Source organism: Terrapene carolina, unplaced genomic scaffold (assembly GCF_002925995.2).
Source record: "Terrapene carolina triunguis isolate 2854851 unplaced genomic scaffold, T_m_triunguis-2.0 Scaffold629, whole genome shotgun sequence".
Taxonomy (NCBI): domain Eukaryota; kingdom Metazoa; phylum Chordata; order Testudines; family Emydidae; genus Terrapene; species Terrapene triunguis.
In genome coordinates, this window is record NW_020664980.1 from 13,545,819 (window position 1) to 13,573,139 (window position 27,321).

The 27,321-nt window shown below is 49.9% G+C and overlaps 1 protein-coding gene across 1 annotated transcript; it reads left to right on the plus strand.

Moving 5' to 3' along the window:
• Positions 1-1,414: 1,414 nt before the first annotated feature.
• CDX1 (caudal type homeobox 1) lies at positions 1,415-26,557 on the plus strand. The gene is made up of 3 exons (XM_024217068.1): positions 1,415-1,844; positions 25,173-25,318; positions 26,354-26,557. Exons 1-3 carry the CDS (start codon positions 1,415-1,417, stop codon positions 26,555-26,557), a joined length of 780 nt encoding a protein of 259 aa, XP_024072836.1.
• The last annotated feature ends 764 nt before the right edge of the window (positions 26,558-27,321 follow it).

Sequence of the window (27,321 nt, forward strand, 5' to 3'; positions counted from 1 at the left end):
GGGGGGGGGAGACTGCCAGGCTCAGGGGGCTCCCAGGCGCAAGCTTCGGGCACATGGCTGGAGGGGCTGGGCCAGGGGTGACACGGGCAATGGAAAGCCCATTCGGGAAGGTGTCCCAGCAGCACCGGAGGAGGTGAACCGGCTGAGCGCACAGTGTCCCGCAGTGTGCCTGGCTGGGGGGACCAATATTCCCCTCTCACTCCTGGAGATGAATCTGATCTCTCCCTCCATCCGCCAAGTTACGGTCAGAGCCCATGGCGAGAGCCCCCCCGCCAGCCCACTAGTGTTCGCCCTCCAATATCCCTGTAGGGCAGAGCCAGGCCCCGCACAGGAGGGGTGCTGGGGTTGCCCGACTCGGGAAAAGAGGCTTTCCAATAACTGGAGGCCGTAGTTTGGCGCTGGGAAGGCCAACGTCCTTCTAGATACACCTACAGCCATTGGTGTGTTGGGGAGGAAACGTGACAATCTAAGGCGATGAAAAAAAAGGCCAGAAACGGGGGTGGGTGGGTAAAAATAAACTGGGATCCTAACTGCGATTAGACCCGGGAGCTTTGTAAGGTGTGGGTTTAAAATGGTGACCGTTTGGTCCTTTTAGGGGCACAACGGTCTGGTATTTTATACTTTGTGTTCTTATAAACGTCCATCTCTTGTGCGCATTTCTCTGGGTCCGCAGCCAAGCCATCCTGGCGCCTGACAAGTCGGTGGAAAATCAGACTCCGAACTTACACGGACCCAGAGTCAGTGCCAGGTCGTTCGCAAGGGAAATAAACCCACACCTGGGCGTGTGTATGATTTGGAAAGGTGCTGACATCTCCCCGGAGCAGGGGAGCATTAAGGGCTCCCGACCCAAAGCTCCCTGGACCCATTAGGAAGACTCCATTGGTTTCATTAGGCTTTGGAGCAGGCCCTAATAGTGCTGGTGTCACCCAAAAGGGACTCGGCTCCCTTGCCATAATGGGGGTGCTCGCACGTGCGCACGGGCTGGGGAGCCTTTAAATGTTCTCCAGGCTTCAGCAGTGCGCTCTCATGGACTGATCTCCTGGAGCCCGGAGGTCTGTGGGTTTCCTGGAGCCGCTCGACCTTTCCCCGTCCACCTCAAACGTATCCACCCCATGGGTCTTCTTTTCCCCCCCTTCTCTCTGGCAAGCAATTTGTACCGTTTGAATTCGCCCCACTGCCTGCCCCTTTGATTCCTGCACTTTGAAATGCAAACCTGCCTTTCAATGCAAATGCTCCGAGAGGTTGGCCCAATAAAAGCCTTTCGTCAGGGAGGTGCCTTCGCGAAGTGGGAGAAAGCTGCCCAAGAAGTTCAGGTGAACAGCTTATCAGGAAGGAGTGGGAGCTGAGTTACAGGGAGCTCAGGCCAAGCCTAAAGAGCGGCAGAGGCACATTATGCGCGCAGGGCCATCCGGGGATGATGTATGTGGGCTATCTTTTGGATAAGGACACTAACATGTACCCTAACCCGGTCAGGCACCCCAGCCTGAACCTCAATCCCCAGAACTACGTGCCTGCGCCCCCTCAATATTCGGATTTTGCCAGCTACCACCACGTGCCAGGGATTAACAGTGACCCACACCATGGGCAACCTGCGGGCGCCTGGGGCTCGCCATACACACCCACCAAGGAGGACTGGCATTCGTACGGGCCTGGAGCCGCTTCTTCCGTCGCTAACCCGGGGCAGCTTGGATTCAGCCCCACTGATTTTAATCCAATTCAGCCTCCAGGCTCTGGACTCCTACCTTCACCCATCAACAGCTCAGTGGCCCAGCTCTCCCCCAATGCGCAAAGGCGCACCCCCTATGAGTGGATGAGGCGCAGCGTTCCAACCAGCAGCAGCAGTGGTAAGGAACCCCCCACTTTCTTACCCCCCCCCGCCTCTCGGGGGTGTCTTTGCTTAGGTCGTAGCTGGGGCGCAACCCTGCACCCCAACAATGCCAGGAAGGGAGGGCAGCATTCGGCGTGGGGGAAGCTGAGTTTTCAATTGCGCATTACCCTACGGAGCTCCGGGCAATGACACCTTAGCGTGCCCGGGTATTTCGGAGAGCGCAGGGGTTGTAAATTACGTTTATATGTATTTGCACACGGTTCATATCGGTGGTTTTGTCCGTCTGAACTTCGGGGGATAATTAAAGTCTCGGAGACTTTGCTTGCAACGCCTCAGCTTCCCGGGGGTCCTTTAACAAGCGTTTCCCCAGAGCTGGCCGATATGGGCCCTGAGCCAAGGCGCATTTCCCCCTGCCCAGTAAAGCTGCATAAAACTGCTTTGTCCTCGCTCTGTGCTAGTGACAGTCCCAACAGGTCAATATCGCCATCCCCAGTGTGGCAGCTAAGGGGAAACCTATTGCATCTATTGCAAAAACCTCTCTCGTCAACCCCCGACCCCGCCTGGACTGGAATCCAACGAGTTTGTAGAGTTTAGCTCCAAATTCAGGTGACACCATTCTGTTAAACACCCAGGGCCTGATCCACAGCCCAATGGTCCTCGGAGACGGGCCGACCCAGGGCCCAATTTTCCAGGGCCTGCGTGTTTTACCCATTCGGGCCCCAATCCTCTTGAGTCCGGCGTGTGCAGGTGATGCAGGATCGGCGCCAGACAGCGCACTTCCCCTCCTTTCCTCTGTTATTGGGAGCCAGGGGTTATCCACCGGCGAGCTTCGAACTCAGGCGGCCCAGTGGCTTCTAGTTTGGTCATTTCGGGAGTAGTGAAGAAATGCCAAGAGCTCATCCCTCGCACAGACTGGGTGCCCCTGCCAAGGCCCAGGCTCCCTGTCCCCCGGGAACAGGGCAGGGGCTGGAGAGCTGGCAGCGCACATCCCCAAGAGAAGTGGCAGGAGGGAAGAGTGTTTCGGATCGTCCAGAGCCTTTCTGGGGGAGATCCCGGACAGAGCCCAGCAAGTCCCTGGGGTGACCTGCTCTGAGTTTAGACAGCGCTCCCCCCACCCCCACCTCTCCTGCTGCGCTGTGTGTGGGTGAGGTGAGGGCTGGAGAGCTGAGGGGTTGTGCGAGTGTGTTTGTGAGAAAGGGGGGGGGTGTAGGGGAGTTGGGGTGTGGGAGGTGCGTGTAGGGGGTGTAAGGGTGGGGGTTGTGTGTGAGACAGCGGTGTGTGTAGGGGTTGTGGGCTTTTGTGTGTGAGGGGAGGTTTGAGTGAGGTGTGCAGGTGTGTGTGTGTGTGTGTCCAGCTCCCCTTTCCAGACTTGCTCTCCCCGACCCAGTCTGGGCTGCGCCCCGGGCCCTGCGGCTCACGGTTCGAGGCGGCACCTCGCTGCCTCTCCCGCAGCTCCGGGCCGCAGCTGAACTGCTGACCCTTTGGAGGCTGGGGGCCGGCGGGGGGGAGGTGGAAGTCTCTCCCCAGGCAAACCCAAATGAACACGCTCTGCGCCCGCCCGGCTGCCCAGTTCAAAGGCAGCGCGGTTGTTTAAGGCAGGGGGGCTGGAAGCGGGGGCAGCCCACATTTACAAGCGCTGCCCTTTGTCATGCAGATCCGGAGTGACTCCGGGTTGCAGGAAGGCGCGGGGCGCCCAGCAGCCCCATTGTCCTCGGCCTTTGTCGCCCCTGCTCTGGGGCTGGCGGGGCGCTTTGATGTTCCAAGCCGAGCCGAGGGGTCGGTGCGGGGCAGGGCCTCGCCCCAGAGACATCTCCCCGCTCCCCCCACCCGGCCCTAGGCTACGAAGGGGACTGGCCCGGCCAGCTCCTGCCGGCCGACCTCCCCAGCCTGCGGCACAGGGGCCTTCTCCCACCTCCATCGCCAACCCGGGAGGGTTCTGGCACGAGTGGGAAATCCAGGCTGGAAAGGGGCAGGGTGTGAGTGGCTTGGACCCCCGCCTGGCTGCTCCGCATCTCCAGCCCGGCTTGGGCTTTATCCTTCTCTGCTCTGCCTTTGGGTCAAATCCTGCTCCCCAGATCCTCCCCAGATCCCAGAGCCCAATTGCAGTTAGGTGGGCGGCTTCAGTGGACAGAGGGAGAGCCAGATTTGACCTGGAAGGCCACCAGCTACATTTCATTGCCCCTCAGATGGGGGTTATCATCATCAGGTGTGAGGACCCCAAAGCCCCAAGGATGCAACAGTATCGGACTCAAAGGGGACTCCTATTAAAAAATATGTATCAGAGGAGCAGATCCTACTGGCATTGGCTTCACAGGAATCTGCCCAGAGTGAGCTATGGACCAGATTTGGTAAATTTCCCCATGTAGACCAGCCCATCACTTAAATTGCCCTTACGAGGGGTCCAGTTCTGTCTTCCTTACTTCTTCTTTCCTCTGGCTGGTGTAGAGCAGCATCTACAATTTCCCCGGAAGTTGATCAAGCCATATGGCTACATCAGGGTCTGTTCGATGGTCTGTGGCGGGGAGTCACACTCGCGCGCTGGGGAATCCTTGATTTTCCATTTGTGCATTAGATGTCTGCATCTACCATGGTTGGTTTGGATCTGGTTCAGCGTTGACTAAGATGACAGTGGCAGGTCGAATCCAGGAACCTTACTAGACTGAGTACTGCCTTATTTACTCCTCGAGTAGTAATACAGCTGGGATGCATTGTGGGCTTTCAAATTCTCCTGGGGCTTGTAGCTCAGTAAGGTACTATCAACATTAGCAAAAGGGGAAGATCTGTATTTGTATCCACATCTGAGCCACGCTCCGCAGATATCTGCATCTGGATATAAAGCGGATATCTGTGGATTTGCAGGGCTGTACAGATCTGGGCCAGAACAGACAGCTTGTGGCTTGATCCTGCTCTATAGAAATCAGTTGGAATTTTGCCCTTTATTGCAGTGGGAGAAAGATCAAACTGTGTCTAAATTCTACCTATCTGAGTACAGATTTTACAGATGCCTCCCCGCCCCACCACCCAGTACTGGGTTTTGGTAATATTAAAAATCTTCATTTACACACTAATAATATAATCGGCACCAATTTGGGAGCACATAGACATGTCACTGGAATCATTCTTCTGCTAGTCTTTTTAAAATGGTCTTCACTGAATGTTTTGATAGGGCCAAATGGGTAATACGGAAGCTGAGACAGCAGTAAATGCCAGACAAATTAAAAATTAATTTAAAAATCGACAAAAAATTTAGAGCACTTTGAACAATTTGGGTTTAGACAGAAATGGTATTGCATCCTGAAATAGTGGCAGTTAGTGTCATATTAGCATGGCGTGGCCCCTGACTTGGAATACGACACAGTACAGAATAAATACCTTCGCAAGGGAAGATTCTGATTCAGAAGTTGCTTCTGGTAATCGGTGCACAGCTTTATTTTCAAAACTGCCCAGCACTCAGCTGCAATCATCCATCTCTATGAGAGCTGCTGGGAATCACATTTGAAAATCAGACCAATAATGTCCAATCGAGCCGCTGATCAGCACCCACAAATTCCCGCTAACTTCCATCCAATTGTTCCGGGTTAAAATTCAGGTACCAAACACTTCATAGTCAAGAGACTTTTGGAGGTGTCCTTTTGAAAAGGGATTTTTTACAAATCATATGAATCTGAGTGCTTTTACCAGCCCCTCAACTTGGAAATATGTCCCTGCTAGAATGTGATCCACCAGCACTGAAGATCTTTTTCGTTCATCTATCCAGATGCCATGGGGGTGGGGGTGGTATAAGAACTTAAATAAAATAGAAGCCAAAATGAGACATGCTCCGTGTCTCACTTTGGCTGTGATCTAAATATTGCACTTCCTATTTTATGCAGCTTTTCAAAGTTTTGACAACAACCCCCTCCGACATGTTTGAGTGGTCTGGAGATAGTAATGATCTAGCGGATAGAGAGAACTCTGCACTGCCATGCAGGAGACCTGAGGCCAAGGGAAATGGGGCTGTCATGAGGGACAGCCTCAGTCTCTGCTGGAATGAGAAGCAGACAGATATGGCAATGGTGGGTTCTCATCTGCCACCAAGGTCCAGTTGTTGAGCTGTGTTGTCATCTCTTGCTGCTGTCTTCACCCTAGAATTGTACTGCTTTAACTGTAGCTCCAGTGTAATCACACTCCAGTGTAATTATTTCAGTAAAAAGTCACACTCCTAACTGAAATAGTTATACTGATACGAAAACTATATGTAGACCAGGTCAGATGCCCTCTCCCCCCTTACAGCAGGATGGGTGCAGCTGTCAATGAGTTGGATGAAGCAGTAGCCCAGGATATAGGAATGGTGACTCTGTCTCCCGAGTGACTGGCTTGGTAGAGGAAGGTCTCAACTCCAGGCAAGGTGGTGTGGTGTGGTGTTCTCTTATTTGACCCTCTCTGCTCTGTGTGGACACTAAAGAGCTGATGGCATTTCTCAGGGGGAATGGCATTTGCTCAGATATCTTTGGCCGAAAATGCCCCACCCCCTCAGCGCTGTTGTACGGGGCAAGAGTTGCTTGTGCATTTCTGCCCCAGAGGTGGTTGCATTTCAGTGGTGCTCTAAGTACATAGTTTGAGAAACGCTTTGAGATTAAAGGCACTGCAACAACAATAATTGATTACACAATAGGACTCCTAATTGAATTAATTGTATGTATAATATTCATTGACTGGAGCAGAGCACATGGGAATTCTTTGTAGTATTCTGTGCCCCGTTTTGCAGCTTGTTGCCTTCCCACTGGGCTTTGCATAGGCACATTCAGCAAACAGCAGAATTGAGGCCTTGGAGAGGACAGGTGATGAGTGAATCATGATATTACTATCTGGGTGGATGACTCCAGAGCCCCAGTTACCAGGGCAGGAATTTATTCCTGTTCTGATTAGTGCTCCCTGAGATCCTGGAATTATCAAAACTCCATTATCCATTATCCTCCATTATCAAAAGAGAAGCCGGCTGCATGTGGTCGTTTTGGGCTCTCGGGTCAGCCCTTGGAGGAGAAACTTGGGAGGGGCAAATGTTTGAAACAATTGATAAAGGGAGAAAGAAACCAACAAACATCTTCTCTGGGTGAACCTTGTTTAATAATTTTACACCCAGGGGTGGAATTAAGATAAAATGGGGCTTGAAAGCGCCTCTGATTGAGTTAAATGACAATTGGATTGATTGAATTGTGAAAAATATCATGAGTTGCTCAGTTCATATCTCTTAGATTAAATACACACCAAAGGCCAAATAAAGTAGCCATTGTCTCCTTCAATGCATATTAGGAAATACCCCTCCCCAGCCCCCAGCCAATGTCTACAATCAGGAGGGTGTAAAAGAAGCGCTGCGTCTGCCCAGTGCATCGTTGGCTTCTAATGACAAGCGCACTCTTGCAGTCCTTACCTAGGGAAGTCAGTCCTACAGGCCTCACACAAGATAAATTCCCAGCAAAGTCAATGGGCATTTCCCCCGGGAAAGAGCTGCCGAATCAGACAATATCCACTAGTACCAGTTCATTTTGTTCGAAAATTGGCTTAGAATTCCCGTCCCTCTCCTGCATGCACAAGCACTCCACATACAGGATTTTTTTGCCTGAGTAAGGACAGCAGGATTCTTAGTAAGAATCTGCAGTTTCATCCTGCAGGGAGATCTTGAGTGAAATCCCCACCAAAATCAATAGCAAAACTCCCATTGACTTCAATCGGTTAGAATTGCACCCCTTAGATTTTGTTTATATACCCCAGCGTTCAGTGGGATTTGTGTATGCAGAGCGTTTGTAGAAGCAGGTCCTTCATATCCAATGGAAATAAAATATTAAGGTCTTTCCTGGGACATTCTTTTTTAAAAGAGGCAAATGCTTCAGAAACTTTCTTTATTAAGACAAAAAGTAATCAGCCTAGAGGCAGGTTTGGCACAGATAAGGGAGAAATGCTTAAATGAACTGTTTTATTGCAATCAATAAACTGGACATTAATCAGCCTGGATTGATTAACTACCCACCTTGCTGCAAAAGAAATAGGAAATTGATACCACAACGTTTTTGCTATAAATATCAACAGTTTCATTATGAGTGCTATAAATCATAATACTTTAGAAGGTTATAAATTACACCTTCCTCTCTGTCACTCCTTGAATAAACAGCTACTAGTCTAGCTTGAAAGCTGCTGGGAAAGAGTTTTTCCTAGGTAATAAGATACGGGGATAACATCAAACTTTATGTGGGAGTAAGGGGTGTAAATCCAATAGAGAGATCCAAAGCCCAGGGAACCAATGGAAAGTCTCTAGTTGAGTCATTCGATGAGCTTTGGACAGGCCTTACATAAGGGAACATTTTATATTGCTATTGCTAACTATTTACATGTTCTCCTCCAATTGAACTATCAAACTATTTGGGGGGAGGTCCCAGCTGTCTGTACAGTGCAAGAGAATTGAGAGACTTCAGGGAAAGGGAAAACGTTGTATTTGGTTAAGAAACCAAATATTCAAAAGAATTGAACACATCATTCCTAACAAATTATTTGCCGAACGTCACCGCTTTTTTCTGTTCATAAAATGTTCACAAGCAGCGTGTGAAAGTCTCGTGCTTGCTCATGGTTCAGTTATTTGCAAACCTCCTTGTGAATTTCACCTCACTCTAGAAATAGCGTAGGAAGGGCTTGCTGAAAATGTTTCAGATCTGAACTTCGAAATTCACCCAGCACTGGTTAGTTACATAACGCGCATGGTATGGAGTCTGTTCTAGGAGTTGTGTAACTCGTGATCATGGTGTGAATTTGAAATGTTGCAGCTGATGGTACAATTAAAACTTCACTTTTTGGTGCATCCATGAGTGTAAAAAATGTGCTTTTTGCAAACCTTCATGTTAGTGACGTTTGAGCGCTTGAATGCTGGTAGAAAGCAAATGTTAAACTTGCTGCAAGCATGGTCAAATCAAAATGTATCTGGAGTTCAAACAAGTATTCTCAGAACTTTTCCCACGCTATTTGCTCAGCTCTGGTATTAACCCCAAAATCTTGAAGGGAAAAAATTCCTAATTACTGAGATGTGGTGGAAAGTTTTGCTCTGGAAATGCTGCTGCAGAGCACGTCTCAGGGATGGCGCTTTTGCAGCCATTCCTAATGTCTTCTTGAATAGGGGAATTTTCTCATCTGAGGGGGTCAGTATATTTCACTCAGCCTGCTAAATTGTGTGTGTGTGTGGGGGGGCGTTTTCCGTATGTGATGCACCATTGATAAAGTCCTTAACACAATTAACTCCCCCTCCACACACACTATGTACCCACACGCATGCACGTACACACCCAAACCACCCCCGCCACCCTTAAATTATTAACTCAGGGATTTGTTGAGCAGCTAGTCGCCTGTCCAAGGTACAGACTTTTCAAACTTTCTTAGAATTGACTTTCCTTGAACAAAAAAGGGCTTCCCTTGAACATTAAAGATACCTACGTGACAGGCCAGGCCAGATAATACCCTGAGATTAGTGAAGGGACACTTAAAACCTCTGGCCAACGGAGGAGGCTTCTTATGGGGGAACCTTCAAGGATGCCCACCTTCCCGCTCTGTCAACACTGTGCTTTCATGGTGATAAGGGAGCCCGATTCTGCTCCCGCACCAGATTTACACTGGGGTCACTCCGTGAACTTCAATGGAGTTGCTCCTGATTTATAAGCACGAGGAGAATCAGGCCCTCTCTGGACAGTTTGACTGTGGCGCAGAGACTGGGAGCTGAAAAGAAGTTGAGAAAAGAGCAGAAAACGCTGTCAAGATGGGCTAGTATCTTCAGGGACTGTCTGCAGCTGCTTTGTGGGCACTGCTCCTTCTGACACAGGGGGCAAAATCCTGAGAGGTGCTGGATTACGGTAGGCTGGGGCTGAAGGCCCATGCTTCATTAGCCAGGGTGTGGCGAACCATGAGAAATTGATACACAATACACCCACCCTCTAGCTAATCTGTTTGTTGCCTCAGCTCTACCTTCCCACATATGACATTACACAGCAGGTACGGTTGATGAGAGGCTTAGCAGTGTACTAATGAAAAGCCGGGCGAGCAATCAGAAGCATCTGCCAGGTGCCAAAACCAATGCTGAATTCTGAGGAATTGGACGGGGAGAGACGAGTCTGCGTGAAATACGTGGCCTAGGTCTGCTTGCGATGTCGTCCTAACAGTTAATCCACCTACGTTTCAGAGAGAGCACCATTTTCAGCGCCTTTCCCCTCAAATAGGGGGGGGTGGTGATGGTTAGGGATGAGTGACAGAGAAAACTGTAGCTGTTCTTCCATCTCCTAGGCTGGACCCTGATTTTCTTTGTGGATTGTATCAAAAAATGCTGGCTTTGGTTTGCACTTCTCACAAGTTCTTGATCCTGTGAGACACCTCTAATGTTATGGTGGGAGTCATGAGGGACTGCGTTTTTCTCTGTTTAACTTGTAACTAAGCCTGGCTTTGGAGCACTGTGGGGGCTTTTGACAACCACTTTCTGTTAGGCACAAACCTGGGGAAATAATTCATATTTCTGGAAGCGCTTTTCCCCCCACTCAGAGAAAAGCCATCACATCAACTACAATTTTGTAAATAAGATCAGAGGGGGAGCCGTGTTAGTCTGGATCGGTAAAAAGCAACAGAGAGTCCTGTGGCACCTTTAAGACTAACAGATGTATTGGAGCATAAGCTTTCGTGGGTGAATGCCCACTTCGTCAGACGCATGCTTATGCTCCAATACATCTGTTAGTCTTAAAGGTGCCACAGGACTCTCTGTTGCTTTTTGTAAATAATAGTTGACTGTAGCCGGTCTTCTGTGAATAGTTAGCACTGGAGATGTAATGGTTAATTGTGACTGGTCCGATAAGATGAGTCACATGGCATTATTTCTGTTCCCTGACTAGAAGGATACTGTGCTTTACTCCTGGGAGCATTCTGCATCAAAAAATTCAAAATTCTGCATATTTTATTTGTCAAACTAACACTACATAATCACGCCAGTTTCAATTATTTTGGTAATTTATTTCAAAATACCTGTCAGCAAGTATGTCTGAAACTATAGAGAGACACAAAAAAATCCCCCCTGGAGTAGAGCAGTAAAGAAACCCCTATGACAACCCAGTTCCTGTTTCTCTGCTCCCTTACCCCCCCAGAGCCCAGCTGGGGGGCCAGATACCCAAACCCCCTCCCCCTCAGAGCCTAGCCACAGCCTCCCCCACCCCCCGCTCCTCCTCAGAGCCCAGGGATCCAGAGGGAGAAACAGCCTGATACTCAGTCCCAGGTCAGGGCAGGCTGGGAACTGCAGCTACCAGGAACCCTCTAGCTCCCACTCCCTCCCCCCAGCTGTGTCTTCTATGTGCGAGCTGGGCTGTGCTGGGGCATTTCTGTGGGGGAAAGGAAATTCTGCAAACACAACATTAATTTCTGCAAAATTCCGCGTTGCGCAGTGGCACAGAATTCCCCTGGGAGTAATACTCGTGCATATGAAATGAAAGTTTGTTTGCAATGAAAACTCCCACATGTGACGTTGGAATTTTCCCATTCAGTGGACATGAAAGTTCTGCTGGAACAAGTAAAACGCTGGCTGCTGGACACTTGGCACTGGAGGGGCTTTCTTAGTATTCCTACACCTGCTGTTGGCCACATCTATGACCTGACATCTCCTTCCCCTCAGAAAGATAGATTACACCCCTAGTGTTTCATCCACCATCTATATTTTTGCTACTCCACTTCCTGTGGTGGGCGGCTGAGAAAGGGGTACGAGAGGGCTTGTCAAAACCCAGCCTGTTGATTCACAGCCAGGTCAGTGTCCTTCAACTATCGTGCGTTTGGCTGTCTTCCTCCCCCACCCTGTAGAAGTCAACGAAATACAAGGGCGACAAAGGAAGGTGGGTGGAAATAGGGAAGGCAGGTACTACCGGCGGGGCTCACAGGTTCTCAGATGGAGGCTGTTGTATCAACCTTTCTTTTCCTTCAGACAAAGTGGGTTTAGTGATGGTGGAATGTGCTGGTTTGACTGTCCTGAGGACTGATGGCCGCTCTTTAGCCAGGGAACGCTTAGCTCCATGGGTAGCAGCTTCCCCGTGCAACCTCATTAGCAAATTAGATAATGTGCCTAAAGGGTGTGGCATTCTTCTGATGGGAAGCTCTGTATCAGTGCAAAGCGTTATGATCATTGTGCTTCTGTAATGACGTGTAGCCCGGGTCCCATGTCCTCCTGCTCCGTTCCTGGCCTCTTTGGGGACACTGTGAACTAGGAGGCAATTACCATTATTTCTATCTGTGATGGGAGCCCTTTTGCGGTGAGAACTGGACTGGGACCGTCAATCATTTCGCATAAGGTTACTGAGCAGCCTTCATGCAGGAGATGAGGAAAAAACCCCACAGGTTGCTCCTATTTCCAAACCACAAAAGAGACATTGATTAAAGTTGGAGCCAGTGCAGGCAGGAGCAGCCAGCACAGGGTTTGGAGTCCGTCATGTCTGACATCCAGTTCTGACTCTGCCACTGATTTGCGGTGTAACTTTGGGCAAGTCCCTTTGCCTCCCTGCCTCAGTTTCCCCATCCATAAAACAGGGAGGATAATAGGGTACTTAGCTACTTCACAGGGGTGGTGAGAGGTGTCATTAGTCGACGTTTGTGCCATGATTGTCTTTGGACACATATGGATTTTCATCATTAAAAAAATGAAAACAAAAATGGCAGCTAGATGCTCTGGAAAGGGATCCATGAGAGAGAGAGAAGATCCTTATGGGGACAGACAGACGGACGGACAGACGTTCCACACTCTCTCAGTCTCTTCATTGCTAGTGCAGGGTGAGGGGCAGAGAAGGCAGCGTTAGGAAGAGATGGACACAGACACCCCACACATCCAACACAGGGCGTTGTCCCCACTGCCGAGTGGACGGCCCTTCTCAGCCAGCTGGCCTGGCTCACGCTCGCTTGCTCCAGGTTCTGTTTAGTTTTGGATGGTTCTGAATTTTGACTCCTGAGGCTCAGAGAGGGACTAGTCCATTATTATGTTACTCATATAGTTTAGGGAGACCTACAGTCTTCGTTTTAGGTTGAACTGTGGATGAGTGAAGCCACATGCGCAGAGCTGAGCAGCAGTGCTACACGCTGAGGCATAAATGGCTGGACCCGGGGCTCTGTGCTCCTGACCACGTCCACCAGCTGGCATTTCTCTAGGTCACTCTCCCCCACTGGAGTTTCCAGTGTTAATTACTTTGGTTTAATAACTGCCAACCCCAGTCCCCTCACTGTGCTCTCCCCTGTGAGAGGGTCCCCGCTAGGGGCTGTCAATGAGCATATAATCCTGACCCTTCAGAACCAGAAACACCAGCCTCTACCATTTGAGCTAAAGGAGTAACTCCATTAGCTGGTAGCAGTAGTAGGCTCTTGTCCTCTACGTGGAGCAGCCACTATATAGGGACACAACACAACCTGCTCCAATCTGTGTCTCTTTCTATCACTGTGCTCATGAGTCCATCACCATCAGAAAATTGTACAGTTCTCCTATCCTCTCTGCATGCATTTGTGCTGCTCCCGCTGCTGCGGTGGATGCCGAATGCCTGTCATCCACCTGCCAACACCATGGTGCCCACCTCTTAGCCATTCCCATTTGCTGCATCAGCTGTGCCCTACTCCCCCAGGGCTGGCTGGATCTCTGGGAACTCTCTCTTGAAGGAAACAGCCACCTCTTATAAATAAATACAAGTCTCACTCCTCCTCTGCCTTCTGCCTGCTCCTCCAGTGCTGCTTCTGCCTTCACACCCTGGCCCATCACTCTTTAATGCAGAATATTCCCAAATATTTCCTGAACCTCCCGTTCCTAATCTCACCCTAATCTGAACATCCTTATATTTGCCCATTCCTTCGAGTTTAGACCTAACCCCTTGGATCATTCTGTTCTTTGCACAATCAATTCAATGCCAAAGTATTCTTTTGGGTGTCTAGTCTCAGGGGCTCAGCTGAGGACTGTCTTGAAGCAGGAAGAGGTGGTCAGTCCTGGGGAGAAAGGTTTGACTACTGCTGCCTCTCTGGGCATGAGCAAGTGGGATCCTCCATTCGCCTTGACCTCACTGAGGCCAAACTCTGCTTTCTAGCCCCAACAGTGACTTCGGACTTCCTCATTTATTTGCTGGCCTCATGCAGGCTGCTCTAGTCCAGGGTATGGAATAGAGGAAGCAGGAAGAAGTTTTTATTTCCCCTTTCTTCCCCTGCTAGGCGGGAGCGACAAAGCGTGCCTTGACTGGGGCTGCATGAGCCACAGCGGATGGATGGAGACCCAGCTCCTAGATCCAGCCGCAGCCAATCCCAGCCCGATGGGAGATGGCGAGAGAGGTGCGTTCTGATGAGACGTGGTATAATGGGACATGCGGTGCGTTGGAGCGGAGGCCGGAGTTCCCTTCCTTGTCTCAGAGCAAGTGCGATCTCAGACAGAGCCCACGAGGCCTTATCTGTGAGAAGGCAGCAGGTGGATGCTGGGTGCAGCTCAGAATCTGGACCCAACCTACCGTCCCCCCTCCTCCATGTGTGTGAGTGGGTGTGTGTCTTCAGTGCACACGCTCAGAAGTGACTCCCTTTTGGTTTGCACAGCACATTAAAGCTGCTCCCTTATCTTATCGTGGCTAAGGTGAGGGCTATTAGAGTTATATATTAACAAAGATAATGATGCCCTCTCCCCACACAGACATTGGCCCTTTCTTGATCCTGGTGCTGAAATCCTTCCCACTGGCCTCCTGAACGGCTCCTTGCGGCCGGTCATTCACCTGCCATTATTGTGACAGGACAGAGAAAGAATAAAAACAAGCCGGCCTGACTTGGCTGGAGATTGTTGAGCGGCGGCGATAACGCTTTAAAAAATTCAAGCAGCCAATTAAGGGCTCCAGGCCTGAGGAGGCCCATGGCCGGGCTGTCAGGAGAGGCTGGCTTCATTCCAGGATAGGGGGGAGTTGGAAAGCAAAGGTGGCGAGTGAGCATATGATGTCAGGGAGTGGGAGCGAATTCATGCTGATCCTCTCAGGCACCCAAGGCCAGGTTCCATGGCACACAACTGGGTCTGCACGAGAGCTCCCCAAAAGACAGCTCTCAATTGGCTCCAGCTCCCAGTGTGGAGGCCTTGGTACCACCCTCAGATCTTGTCAGAGGGCGGGAGGCGAAGAGAAGAGTGGCTGTAGGCAACACTGCAGGTGGCTCTGTGTAAGCTTCCTTAGCTGGCACATGCCCACTTCTTAATGGCCCGGTGGAAAGTGCTCATGGAGACCTCGGTTGTGGCTTCTGGGCTGTTCATTAAAGCCCATCCTCCCTGCTGCTGTGGCTCCTGAGGGGGCCCGGGGCACTGGAGCCCTTACATGGGACCTTCCTCTGGAGAACGGGAGCACCCTGCTGTCAGTTTAAACAGCTGAGGATGAAGCATCAGCATTGGGACCCCGGGGAGTTGTGTTTTAATTTAAGATTCTGCGTCTGGGGAGGGTGGGGGGCATCCATACGCCACGCACGACCCTTGCAGGCTTGCATCGTGCGGGCATGATTCTTACCCTTCGCCTGGGATGGCCCAGTGTAGTGGGCTTGTGCAAGATCCCGGAAGCTCTGACCAAACGTAGTCATGCTACGCTGGGTGCTGGGTAGCTAGGCGAGTTGCTTAGTGGGGAAGGAAGTCACAGGCTGAGTCGTCATTCTGAGGCTGCAGCACAGTGAGTGGCACAAGGAGAGATCTTACGAGGAGGAGAGATCCGCAGAGCTGCGCAGTTTATCCTCTAGTGCTGCTCCTTCCCAACCTTCTTGTGCCCTGCCCCACCCCACTCACTACTGTGCCCAGCAGGGCAGTGGAAATGCAGAGCTGCCTTCTCTACCATGCTAGGGGAGCACGCCCTTTGTGTGTCCCTGGCCCACCCTGGGGCAATGTGATGGAATGCCCTGCCCGGGGAGCTTCTGCAGCCATGACGGGGGGGACTGGATTTGCCCCTAAGGGTTTAAATGAAGCTTACACAGTGTGGAAGGGCTCTCTGCTCAGGTGTGTGTGTGTGGGGGGGTGGGTGCCACACCTTCAGAGGGACACAGATGAGGGTAGATGGCGATGCAGCACCAGAGTGCATACATTAAGTCCTCCATCTTCACCGCTGTGAGCTTGGGGTGGAAATAAAAGTCCAGTTTTATAGCTATGGTCTTTCCAAACAGAGCAAAGCTGTGTTGAGGTGAAATCTCTGGTGGCCTAAGGATTTTGCACAGCGAGGGTATGTCTACACTACGGGATTAATCCGAATTTAGATAATTCGAATTTGGGAAACAGGTTGTATAAATTCGATTGTGCGCGGCCACACTAAGCACATTAATTCGGTTTTTAACCACATTAATTCGGTGGTGTGCGACCACACTACCCCATTAATTTAACCACATTAATTCGATGGTGTGCGGCCACACTAACCCTAATTCGAATTAACAAAATCGATTTTGGCGCTACTCCGCTCGTCGAGGTGGAGTACAGAAATCGATTTTAAGTGCCCTTTAATTCGAATTAACTGGCTCTGTAGTGTGGACGGGTGAAGGGTTAATTCGGATTAACGCAGCTAAATCCGAATTAAAGTCGTAGTGTAGACCAGGCCCGAGTGGCTTTCGGCCCCAGCCACCAATGATTTAATTCGCTCCGATGAACGGAGCGAGCACATCGTTCATCTCTCAAACGAGTCGCTTTCTGTTGCAAATAAGAGCTCGACGCCAGAAATGCCTGGCTGAAGCCCTCTCTCTTTCTACACCCACCACCGAGGGGGTGTCTGCACCGTGTTTTAAAACCCACGGCAGCGAGTCTTGCGCTAGGGCCCTAAAAACAGCTGTGTAGACGTTTGGGCTCGGGTCCTGAGGTGAGTTTGGCAGCCGTGTCTGCGCTGCTGTTATGGCCAAAAAGCATTGTAAAGCTAGAGTTACGTTCGCAACTCTGCATTTGCATTCAAAGCTAGTTGAATTATTCATTGCGAGTACTATTTTGGTCTTTTCTTCTGCCTCTAAATCTGCCACAATCCACTTTAGAATTCAGCAGATGTATTTGCATGTGACCATGAGTTGGGCTGAATTACTGTCAGTCTTTGGGTTGAATGTGCAACCTTTGCTACTTTATTTAGAGTGTAAGCACCACATGGGAGGACCTGTCTCCTCTGTCTGCTAGGCCCTAACATAATAAACAAGGTTAATGATAATGTTTGTGGTGAGTGATTGGTCACTCAAGTCACATGGTATTGTTTCATCTGCCTGATTAGATGACTGAAACATTTGAAACAAAGAGGAGAATTAATTAATGAGACCTGGTGAACAGCAAATAACAGTGAATGACTAATTTCCCGCAGGGACTTTCGGATGAATAATAATTCCTGCTAAAATTCATGGAACATTCAGGATTCACCCACCATCTCATTTCTTGACTTTCAAACATTTATTTTTAATCTTATTTCCTCTCTTCCCAATGGTTCCCCCCACCCCATCCACACACAACCTTGTTCTAGTACTGATGTTTTAAATAAATAGCTATCTGGCATGTTCATTTGAGACCAAAATTGATGCCTTAAAGTTTTCTGTTTGGAAATTTCCGTAATTTTTGAGTGGTTAAAAATGAACCCCTTAATGTGAGAAAACTTGTAGGAATTGTTACAGTCGGGGCAAAGCGAGTTAAAGGTCAGATTCCCATGGAGCTTCTATATGCTCTGCATGAGTAGAAGCCCTGGTTTCACCTCACTGATCATGAGGAGTTTATAACTTCTTCAGGACTCCTTGTGTTTATAAATTCTTGGGCTTGTAAACCCGGCAGTGCTTATAAACTTGGAAGGAGTCCTTCCATAATTTAACTCTGCAAGAATTAATGCAGAGCTTATAAACTACGCCGAGGACCCTGAAGAATTAATGGATGGTATTTATAAATTTCAGGACCAGAGGTGCCTGCACAGGTAATGTCAGGATGCACCTACACAGCTTGTAACTTTAGAGACTGGCGTAATTAGGATCACTTTGTGCACAAACTCTGCCTGCAGGAGTTGTTAGAGGCACAGAATTCCTCTTGGAACTTATCGCCGTTGCAGAGAATACATGGAGCAATGGCCCCCAAGATGTTCCATTTTCCTGTGGCTTAATAGCTTTTCAATAATCCACCGGGCACAGTTTAATACATATCTGTGCACTAGCTCTCTCTGGCGTCTAGTGCCTGCAACACTTTTAGAGTTCTTAGCTCAAAACTTTTATCAGTAGTTTTTGAAGTCACATCTCGCATACACAGCTGGTGTGATCCACCTCACAATTGCAAAAAACCTTGCCAAAAATCCCCTTAGGTAGGAGAATATAGATGCACATTTCAGATGGAAAGGGCCTATATTCTGTGGAAGTTAGAGGGGGGGAAATCAGATTTATAATGCAAATTGTCACAACAGTAAACATGGATATTTGCTATGGTGGGTCCATAATATAATAAGGTCCCGCTTCTCAACCTTGTGTTTGTCTCGCTCTATATTTGCCCATGTGTTACACACACAAACACAAATCTCTCTTTTTCACAATGACACCTACTTACTCTCACACTGAAACACATTTCTCAAGTGGTCACCAGGTTGTTGGGTCCTGCTAGCTCTGACAAGGAATTGGGGTAGGGCGCTGGAACTAGAGGTGCTGGCTTGAAGTAATAATAGCAACCGAGTGTGTGGTTTCCATCACATACAGCATTTAGAGTTTTGTTCAGTGGCTTTCAGTATAAAATCACTATAAAAATCATCCCAGCGCCCAATTGAGGTGCTCTCTTCTGACATAGGCCAGTCTTATTACCTTGCTTCCCTTCTACTGGCAAGGGATGAACGTGATGATTAAATTAAGTCTTTTTTGCTATGTGTGACTTAGTGGCTAACGCCCAGTTCTAAGGGTTTCAGGTTCTAGTCCTGGCAGTGTTGCAGACTAGCTGCGCTCTTACCCACCTCACCAAGTTGTTGGAAGTCTTAGAATATCAGCGTTGGAAGGGACCTCAGGAAATCATCTAGTCCAACCCCCTGCTCAAAGCAGGACCAATCCCCAATTAAATCATCCAACAGATTTTTGCCTCATATCCCTAAATGGCCCCCTCAAGGATTGAACTCACAACCCTGGGTTTAGCAAGCCAATGCTCAAATCACTGAGCTATCCCTCCCCTTCATTGCTGCTTGTCAATTGCTCTGAGATCCTCTAATGCAAGGCTGCATAGATATGCACATTATTATTTAGATGAAAGGTGCTATATGAAATCCAACTCTTGTTCTGTCCACACAGGGGCTCATACAAACCCATGCTCCCACATGCCCACATGTGTACCTCTGAACACACACTGACACAGGGATGAGCAACTATTGCTGCATGCACAAACACACGCTCGGCCTGTTAGCCGAGGACACGCACTTCAATGGCCTCCTCAGCCAGAGGCCTAGAGAGAGGACACAAAAGCCTCAGTGAGGGGTACAGTGATGGAAATCCTGCTTCCACTTGAAAAGGAGAGCGACCGCTTTTGTGGTTGGGGGTCCTCAGGTCACGTCCCAGCAGGATCAGCCGTCTCCCAGCCCCTGCGCCCATACGCAGGCACATCCCCGGGTTCACACATGCGCTCGCACATATGCACGTATTGACACACGCTTACGCTCATGCATTTGGCTTGGTGGCAAACTGGAAGCAGGAAGTAAACCGGCCTGGGCTTGGTTACTCATTAGAAAAGCAGCTGCTTTTTGCCTGGACGCTCATACACCACCTGTTGTGGTGGCTGTCGTTTCCCCCTCTTATCGCCAGTGGGCTGATCCCTCGTAAATCACTCGGCGGGGTGACCCTGCCCTCAACATCTCTCCTGAGGACTCTTCCCTCTGGGGTCATGTGCCATGGCGCAGGGCGAGCCCCAGAGCCGCCGCCCTCCGATGACGCTCACCCTTGTTTCCTCCTCTTTCCATGAAAGAACCCGTTTAAAAAAATCCCCATCTAGTTGAGATGGGGAAGGTATGGAAGAGACACACCTGAGGCCTCCCGGAGTGAGGGGACAATCCAGCTGGGTAGGGCTGAAGGGGGGCATCGCGGCTTCCACTCCAGCGGTTCCTTCTCTGGTGTACTCTGCAGAGACCTCGGGCCCTCCCCTCCCAAACCCTCCATGGGGCGGCAAAGGAAGCAGGAGAGGCTGAAAGGGGCAACTCGGTGGCTGGAACCTGCTGGGCAAAGTGTTCCAACTGCACAGGGAGACCCGACTGGGGCGAGGGGCTTAGCTTCATGCTCCCACCATCAAACACGGGAACAATCAACCCCAAGCCTCGGGAAGGTGAGGTGGTGTAATAACACCCAGCCCCACCCTTACTAGGAAGAGCCTTTCCATTGCCATTTGGTGCCTTCCACCTGAGGGTGAGGCCTACAGCATGCAATGCCCGGGCTGCTGTTCACAAATTAAAAAAGGACAGAATCACCCGCACTCCTATTTTTTTATCCTCAGAAATGGGCTTGCTCATCCTTTAGGGGAAGGTTTTGAGGGAGGGACCAGTTAATATTTTATCTGCCTGGGTTTGCTGGCCAGGCATCGGCTGCAAGGCACTCAGATACCACAGTGATGGGCATAGGGTCCCACTTTCTTCCTTTGTAGGGTGTACGTCCTCCTCTGGGCCCTGCTCCCTCTCTGCTTTCTTCTTTTTGTGGGCTACCCTCCTGCGCGCAAGGAGCCGACTGAGCGCCAGAAAAGGCCACGTGCCCGTCCTGAAGCATTTATGACATGGAGACATTTGAAATTCCCAAACTGATGCAAAATGAGCACCTCACAGTGGAACCTTTTCAGTCCCTTGCCACTGGCTTTGCATTTTGCTCACTGAGTTGGTGGGATTGTCCCTGCCCTCTGCGTGCAAATCCGGCACCTTTTTCACGGCGGCTTCCATTGCTGCTGCTGCTAATTCTCCTGCTTCGGGCCAGGTTAAATTCCCTTTGGCCAAAAGGAATTTGGCCAATTCCTCTTTGGTTGCTGGTATTAATAATAAGAGAAATCCTTCTGTCCCACAGCAGATCCCCTAGGACATTTCCACGTGAGCAATGGATGTTGACCTTTTTAACTGGCGTTCAGATACCACGGTGTTGGGCATAGTAAATAGACTTGCAGCCAAGCAGGCTGTATGTTTGTATTTCTAGCTCTCCCAAGATGGTGTTGCAGTCTGGGCAAATACCAGGCCCCCAAAGGGTCAGGGGACAGTGAGCTGGGCACAGGGACGTGAAGAGCAGGGCCTGAGTAGTGCTGTAGAAAGGCTCCAGAAGCAATTCAAGCTTCTCCTCCACTATCCACCAATGGGGCCCAGTCTTCTCCTGGAGGAACCCCTCCTGGGTGAGTGGACAGGCCCGTCTCCATGCCCGTGAGAATACCACGCGGCCCATGCTTTGTGGTGGCGTTGATACCTGTCCACCAGGCACCATTTATTTCACCTAGGGGAGCTCTGCAACATTTTGGACACCTAGAATTGTCTGACAATATAACAATATGTTATCATCAGGCTGAGGCTCCCGAGCTGCAAGTGGCTCTTTAATGTGTCTCCTGCAGCTGTTTGCAGCACATGATATTAAAACACCAGGTCATTTAATTATTAGCCAATCTCAGTTATTAACCAATCAGGATGCTTTTACTGTGTTATACTAAACATTTCCCCTGGCATACTGCTTACATGTGAATCGATAGGACTCTAGGAAATGGAACAGTGAATTCACACGACTGTGGCTCTTTGGGGTAATGTTGAGCGCTAATTTGGCTCCTGAATCACTGAGGTGTGAGGATCCCTGCTCTAGAGCAAGGCAACGTTAGTGTCTTGGGCTAGATGTGAACCAGAGAACTTGAAGTGAAAGGCTTTGTATCCCGTTACCTTGTCCTGCTCTGTAGGAATGGATCTTGGTATCCAGGCCTGGACTTTCCACAGCAGCAGTATACACAGCATCGTACGTAGCTCCCAGATTCCTTTTCACTATGCCAGCCTTACCAAGCGTGACCGATGGCCATCCCCATAGAGGGATGGAGTCAACAAGCCATACAAGAATCTTCCAGTATCAGGAGAAAGGGACATTTGTTTTATTAAAGAAGGATAAAAGACAAACAAAACTAAAGCAAATAACTCCCCTCTTTAGAGATTCCAGTGAGCTTCTCACATCCCTTATCATTCCCTTTTCCCCCTGGCCAGGTCCCCTGTCCCAGGACGGGATGCTAGAAAGCACTACGTTTTCTTTATGCCACTCACAGACGTGCAGAGGGAATCTTCAGAAGGGCAGAATCTGCCAGGCTTCCGGCTGCTTTGTGCCATGCAGGGGTGTCCTCCTGATTAAACTGATCCAAGACAAGTATCTGGTAGCTGTTAGTGGGGGACTGGTTGTGATGAGTGATGTAATCTATTGCTGACACTTTTCTTAGTTTGGAATGGCTTCATGTTTCCTTTCACTGCTACCGTGTTACACTGACACTCCAACAACATATTTAATACACTCACATGCTTTTCCAAATGAAACAAGAGGGAGGTGACAATATACTGTCCTCTGAATGGAAAAGGCTTTCCATGCTTTGGCACCACCAATCACCATGCAGCATGAGCTGTCTCGAACATAGACCTGCCCTCTCTTACTCCAGATTTACACCTGTGTAACTACACGGACTTTTGTGGGGTGACTCCAGATTTACACCAGTGCAACTCAGCAGATTTTGGCCCATCGCCTTCTTGAATTTTGGAAATCTCTTCATTATTGCTGTGTCAAGCTCTGGAGAACCTCTGTAGGTCAAAAATTACATGGCCAAACCCTGTTTTCAGTGACAGTGACGTAAATCCGGAGCAATTCAATTGAAATTCATTGAGCTGCTCTGCATTTGCACCCACTGTTCCCTGGTACCGCTCCAGTCTCTTTGGCAAAAGTTTAGGAAAAGACAGGCATCTACATCTGTTGTCCTGTGTTTTCCAAGAAGACAAATGGACTGATTCCCAGGCAGGAGGATGTTGAATATGCAGCTGAAAACACCATCAGGGCCCGCCTGCCATTCTGGAACAGAATTTATTGATTTCTGGGTATGAAACAAATTTTCATGGCTGTGTTTGTTGCCCTCCCTCTTGGGTATTTGGTAGTGAAAATCATGACATTCTTACTAGTAGACTTGATGATGTGGGTATATCCAGTTCTTCCTTAAAACGTCTTGAAAGAAAGGACCTATGGCCACTAATCCAGGGATGTAAGAAGTGAGATGGTGGGACCATCAAAGGCCTATGTTGTATTTCTGACTCACTGCTTGTCTGTACACAAGGACGCGGTTGTGCATGACTCATTGGTCTTCAGGCAGCCCCGTGGTATTGCGGAGCTGACTGTTCGGCTGCAGTTAGACTTCTGTTTGGGAGCAATGTGGATTGCTCAGCAGATATTTGTATTTAATGCTAACCAAGCCAATAGGCTACATTTTGAACCCTTAGAATTGTCGGACAAAACCTTTGTGGATCAGCAAAATGGATGACTGACCTCTGGTCTTTGACGCATACATCCCGTTATCCTGTTGTGTGGTTAGAGTTAGGTCTTACTTTGCAAAATCCCACAGGATCTCCTAGACAGAGCCCTCTCTCTTACTGTATATTTTCGTTAACCCTTTATCTTTTGGTTTGCATATTATCCCTAAATATTTGTCCCACACTGAATGAGCTAATGCAGGAGACCCGTGTATCATCTTTTACTTTTATTTTTCCATTTAGGAGAAAATAGTTATACAGAGGGATTAAATTACGTATGGCTGGGGCTGAAAAGCCATGTGTGGGGTCCAGTTGTGGAGTTTGGGGGCTTGGGGGCTCCATCTCTGCTTTGTCTTTTATTATTAATCATCATCATCATCATTTCTATTACAATATATAGACTCTAGATATTTTAGACATCATTCTATTACTGCCTAGCAGCCATCTCTAAAGAAAATCAATTTTCACGTAACATGCTTACCATGTGATGGATCCAAAGAACAGTTCAGTTTCCTTTCCAGTGTTATATGTGAAATGTATTGACACATTCACATCAAATTTGCTGCTTACAAAGAGCCCTATTGAACTCCTGATTGAAACCAAGGGGCCCAACGGAGTAACAGAAAAAAATGTTTGTGAACAAATGCAGAGATTCACAACAAATATCCCCAAAAAGAACATATTTAACTCACTCAACGAACAAACAAGTAACTTGCCCTACGCTTTGTCTAACTAAACACTGGTCAAAGGTGGGCACCTGCAAAATATGCCCTTGCATCTGCTTTGTGCGCAAAACCCACATCTGCAGCCACAACTTAGGTGCTGACCTTTGAAAAAGCGGCACTGCCCTGTCCCAACGGCAGTGACACACGTGTGTTCAGAGCATATTTCACTATTCCTTCGGGGCCATGGGGAGCAATTCAGGGCTTTCTTCCATCCTTAGGTACACTGCCTGCGGGGGTCCCTCGCTAGAAGTCCCGGGTAGGTATCCAGGAACAGAGCTTGAACCTTAGGTTTCTTTGCCTGCAGCTGCAGGAGCGGCCCTAGCCATTTTGCCAGCCAGGATGGAAAACGTTTTCACCCCCCGCCTCAGCAGTGGAGGGGGAAAAATCAAACAAACCCACTCCGGCTGGCCAAGCAATGGGGCAAAACCAGGTCGGCCAATGCAGCAGAGAAAGGGGGGAAAGTCAAGGGGCACAGGAACATGTTGCCCCTGGAAGTTGGCACCCAGAAACCACCCTGCTCGCCCATTCCTGGAACTGGCCCTGAACAGCTTGGCAGTAAACTCATTGGGTCTACTGCTTTGACATAGCTGCTGTTCCCTGCTGCTATTCCCTGGGGGAAATCTTTAGCTCTGCTGGTATCTTCTTTACCTGTTATTATTTCTTGAGCGGGTTGCAGAAGTGCCCGGGGGCCCAACCAAATGCAGGGCCCCATTATGCAGGGCGCTGTACAGACACATAGCGAGAAACAGCCCTGGCCCTGAAGCTCTTACCATCTCTGTAGACAAGACTGACAAAGGGTGGGAGGGGAAACCCAGGCCTGGAGCGGGGAAAGATGACTTGCCCAAGGGCGCACAGCAGGTCAATGGAAGAGAGAAGAACAGAGTGCGGGTCTCCTGATTCCCAGTCTACTGCCCCATCCCCTAGACTCCTCTACACTTTCCCTCCCCAGCTTCTAGCGTATGCATCTTAAAACGATCAAACCTGACGTTCTTCCAATAGGTTGAGTTTGGAGTTTTATGGCCAAGGGACTTCGGTTTCCTCTGCATTCTCAGGCTTCATTTAAATTACGCCGGGGGTAATGCCCTCACATGCATCCCTTGCCATCTGGAACTCCGAGTCCCCACAACAGTCACTGGACATGGTCCTCTCTGCTGTCTCCACTAGGCAAGACCAGAACAAAAGACAAGTACCGGGTGGTGTATACGGACCACCAGCGCCTGGAGCTGGAGAAGGAGTTCCACTACAGCCGCTACATCACCATCCGGCGGAAAGCGGAGCTGGCAGCAACGCTCGGGCTCACCGAACGGCAGGTCAGTGCTGAGCTAGTCACGACTCAGTGGGCCGGGCTGGACCCCGAGGGGGTATTCTCCCTCTTCCCCCATCAGCAACAGTCAATGGGAGGAAGATGGGTAACAATCCAACCACTGCCAGTGGCTAAGGGCTCCTCCAGCCAACCCCATCCCTGGCAGCTGAGACGGGGCGGAAGCGGATAGGTGGGGAGACGTGGCGCCTGCGTTGTCCCGTGGTATGCGCTGAGGCAGGCAGCCTTGGATATTAGGCCTAACTGCACCCATTGAAGTCAGCGGTAAAACTCCCGAGCGCACAGTTAGGCCAATGCGGAGAGCTTTTGAAACCCACCCCCCCACTCCTAGGGTGACCCTATAAAACAGCAGAGGGAGCTGGGAAAGCTGTAGGGGGAATGAGAAAGCTACGGAGGAGACGGGAAGCGAGGTTAGGAATCAGGGGCGCTCTGAGGGGGTGGGCGGCTCGTGTTCGGGCACAGGCCCAAAGCGGCGAGGTGGCTCATAAAACGAAGACTTCCCTGCCAACCCCCACACCACGGCTCCTTGTTCCTTCCGGCCTAGGGTGACCATACGTCCCGCTTTGGCTGGGACAATCCCTTTGTTAAGCCCTGTCCTGGCCGTCCCAACTTTTTGACCAAAAAGCGGGGTGTGGAGGAGCGTGCCGGGGGGAGGTGCGGTGGAGAGTGGCGATGCCAGCCCCACATGGGGTGGGAGGGAGGGGCTCAGGCTAGCCCTGCGCGGTGTCCCATATGGTCACCCTATCCCCTGGCGCCCCCTGTAGCAAAGTCCCTCCATCCTGTGTGTGCCCGAGGAACAATAGTGAAGACAGAAAAACTAACCTGGCCCAGGACTGACTCCTTGCACTGACTCCCTCCAACCCTCCCGTCCCCATTACCTCACACGCTCTTTCCCTCCCAAATGCTCGCTCCTCCTCTGTCCCTGGCCTCGCTCACTGCCATATTTCATACTGCCTGCTTCTCCTTTCCCTGTTTCTCTCCCCCCTCCCCATGCCTGTCCGTCTCTCTCATCTCGTCTCCACAGGTGAAAATCTGGTTCCAGAACCGGAGAGCCAAGGAGAGGAAGGTGAACAAGAAGAAGATGCAGCAGCAGACGCAACCCACAAGCACCACCACTCCCACCCCGCCGGCTGTTGGCACCCCAGGTCCCATCGGCGGCATCTGCAGCAGCACCACCAACCTGGTCTCCTCTTCCCCAATGACTATCAAAGAAGAATTCATGCCTTAAGACCAGCAGATAGCAAGACACAGCTAGATGTGCCGTGCAGCGGAGTGGAAGCAGGTGGGGAGCTCTGGAGGCTTCACAAAGACATGATGCTGTAAGGGCTGAGCCTTCGAAGCCACTTCCTCTCTATCTGGAGGATATTTTTGATGGGAGATGACCCCTCTGTGGCGGTGTCATGGACTCAGTTCTATGTATAAAAACAATAGGTTAGTTACTGTTACTCTGTGGTAGGAAAGAAACACTGATCGGGCCTCAAATATTTATAATCAAATGCAAGAGGGGGCATTTGGGGGATGGAAGGAGACAATGGGGCCTAGGAAATGTCAGTGGCAGGAGGGGAATAGGTTAGGCTCCTGGCTGCAGGTTCAGGAGACTGGTCAGGAATGACTTCCCCTCGGCACATCAGGCGGAATGGGGCTATTCAAACAAGACTGGACTAAACAGTAGATGGATGAACTGCCTGGAACAAGCTTCTGAATCAGTCTCCGGCATCCCCCACATCCATCCAGGGGCAGAAGGGAGAGAAGCAGTTGAAGCTGTTCTGTAGGGGTGAGGAGCACACAGGAGACAGGACTGAAGAGATTAGCCAGGAGAAGACACTCAGCTGGTGCCTGGTGGGGGAACAGAAGTGGGGAGGGGACATGGGGACAGGCTAGGAAGGTTCTCTGGAGCAAGTGAGTTCTTGTAAGCCTGAGGCATCAAAGTGGGAGGTGGAGTAAGCACCATTCCAGGAAAGGTGGTTGTTTTAAACTGGGTGAATTTGGTCT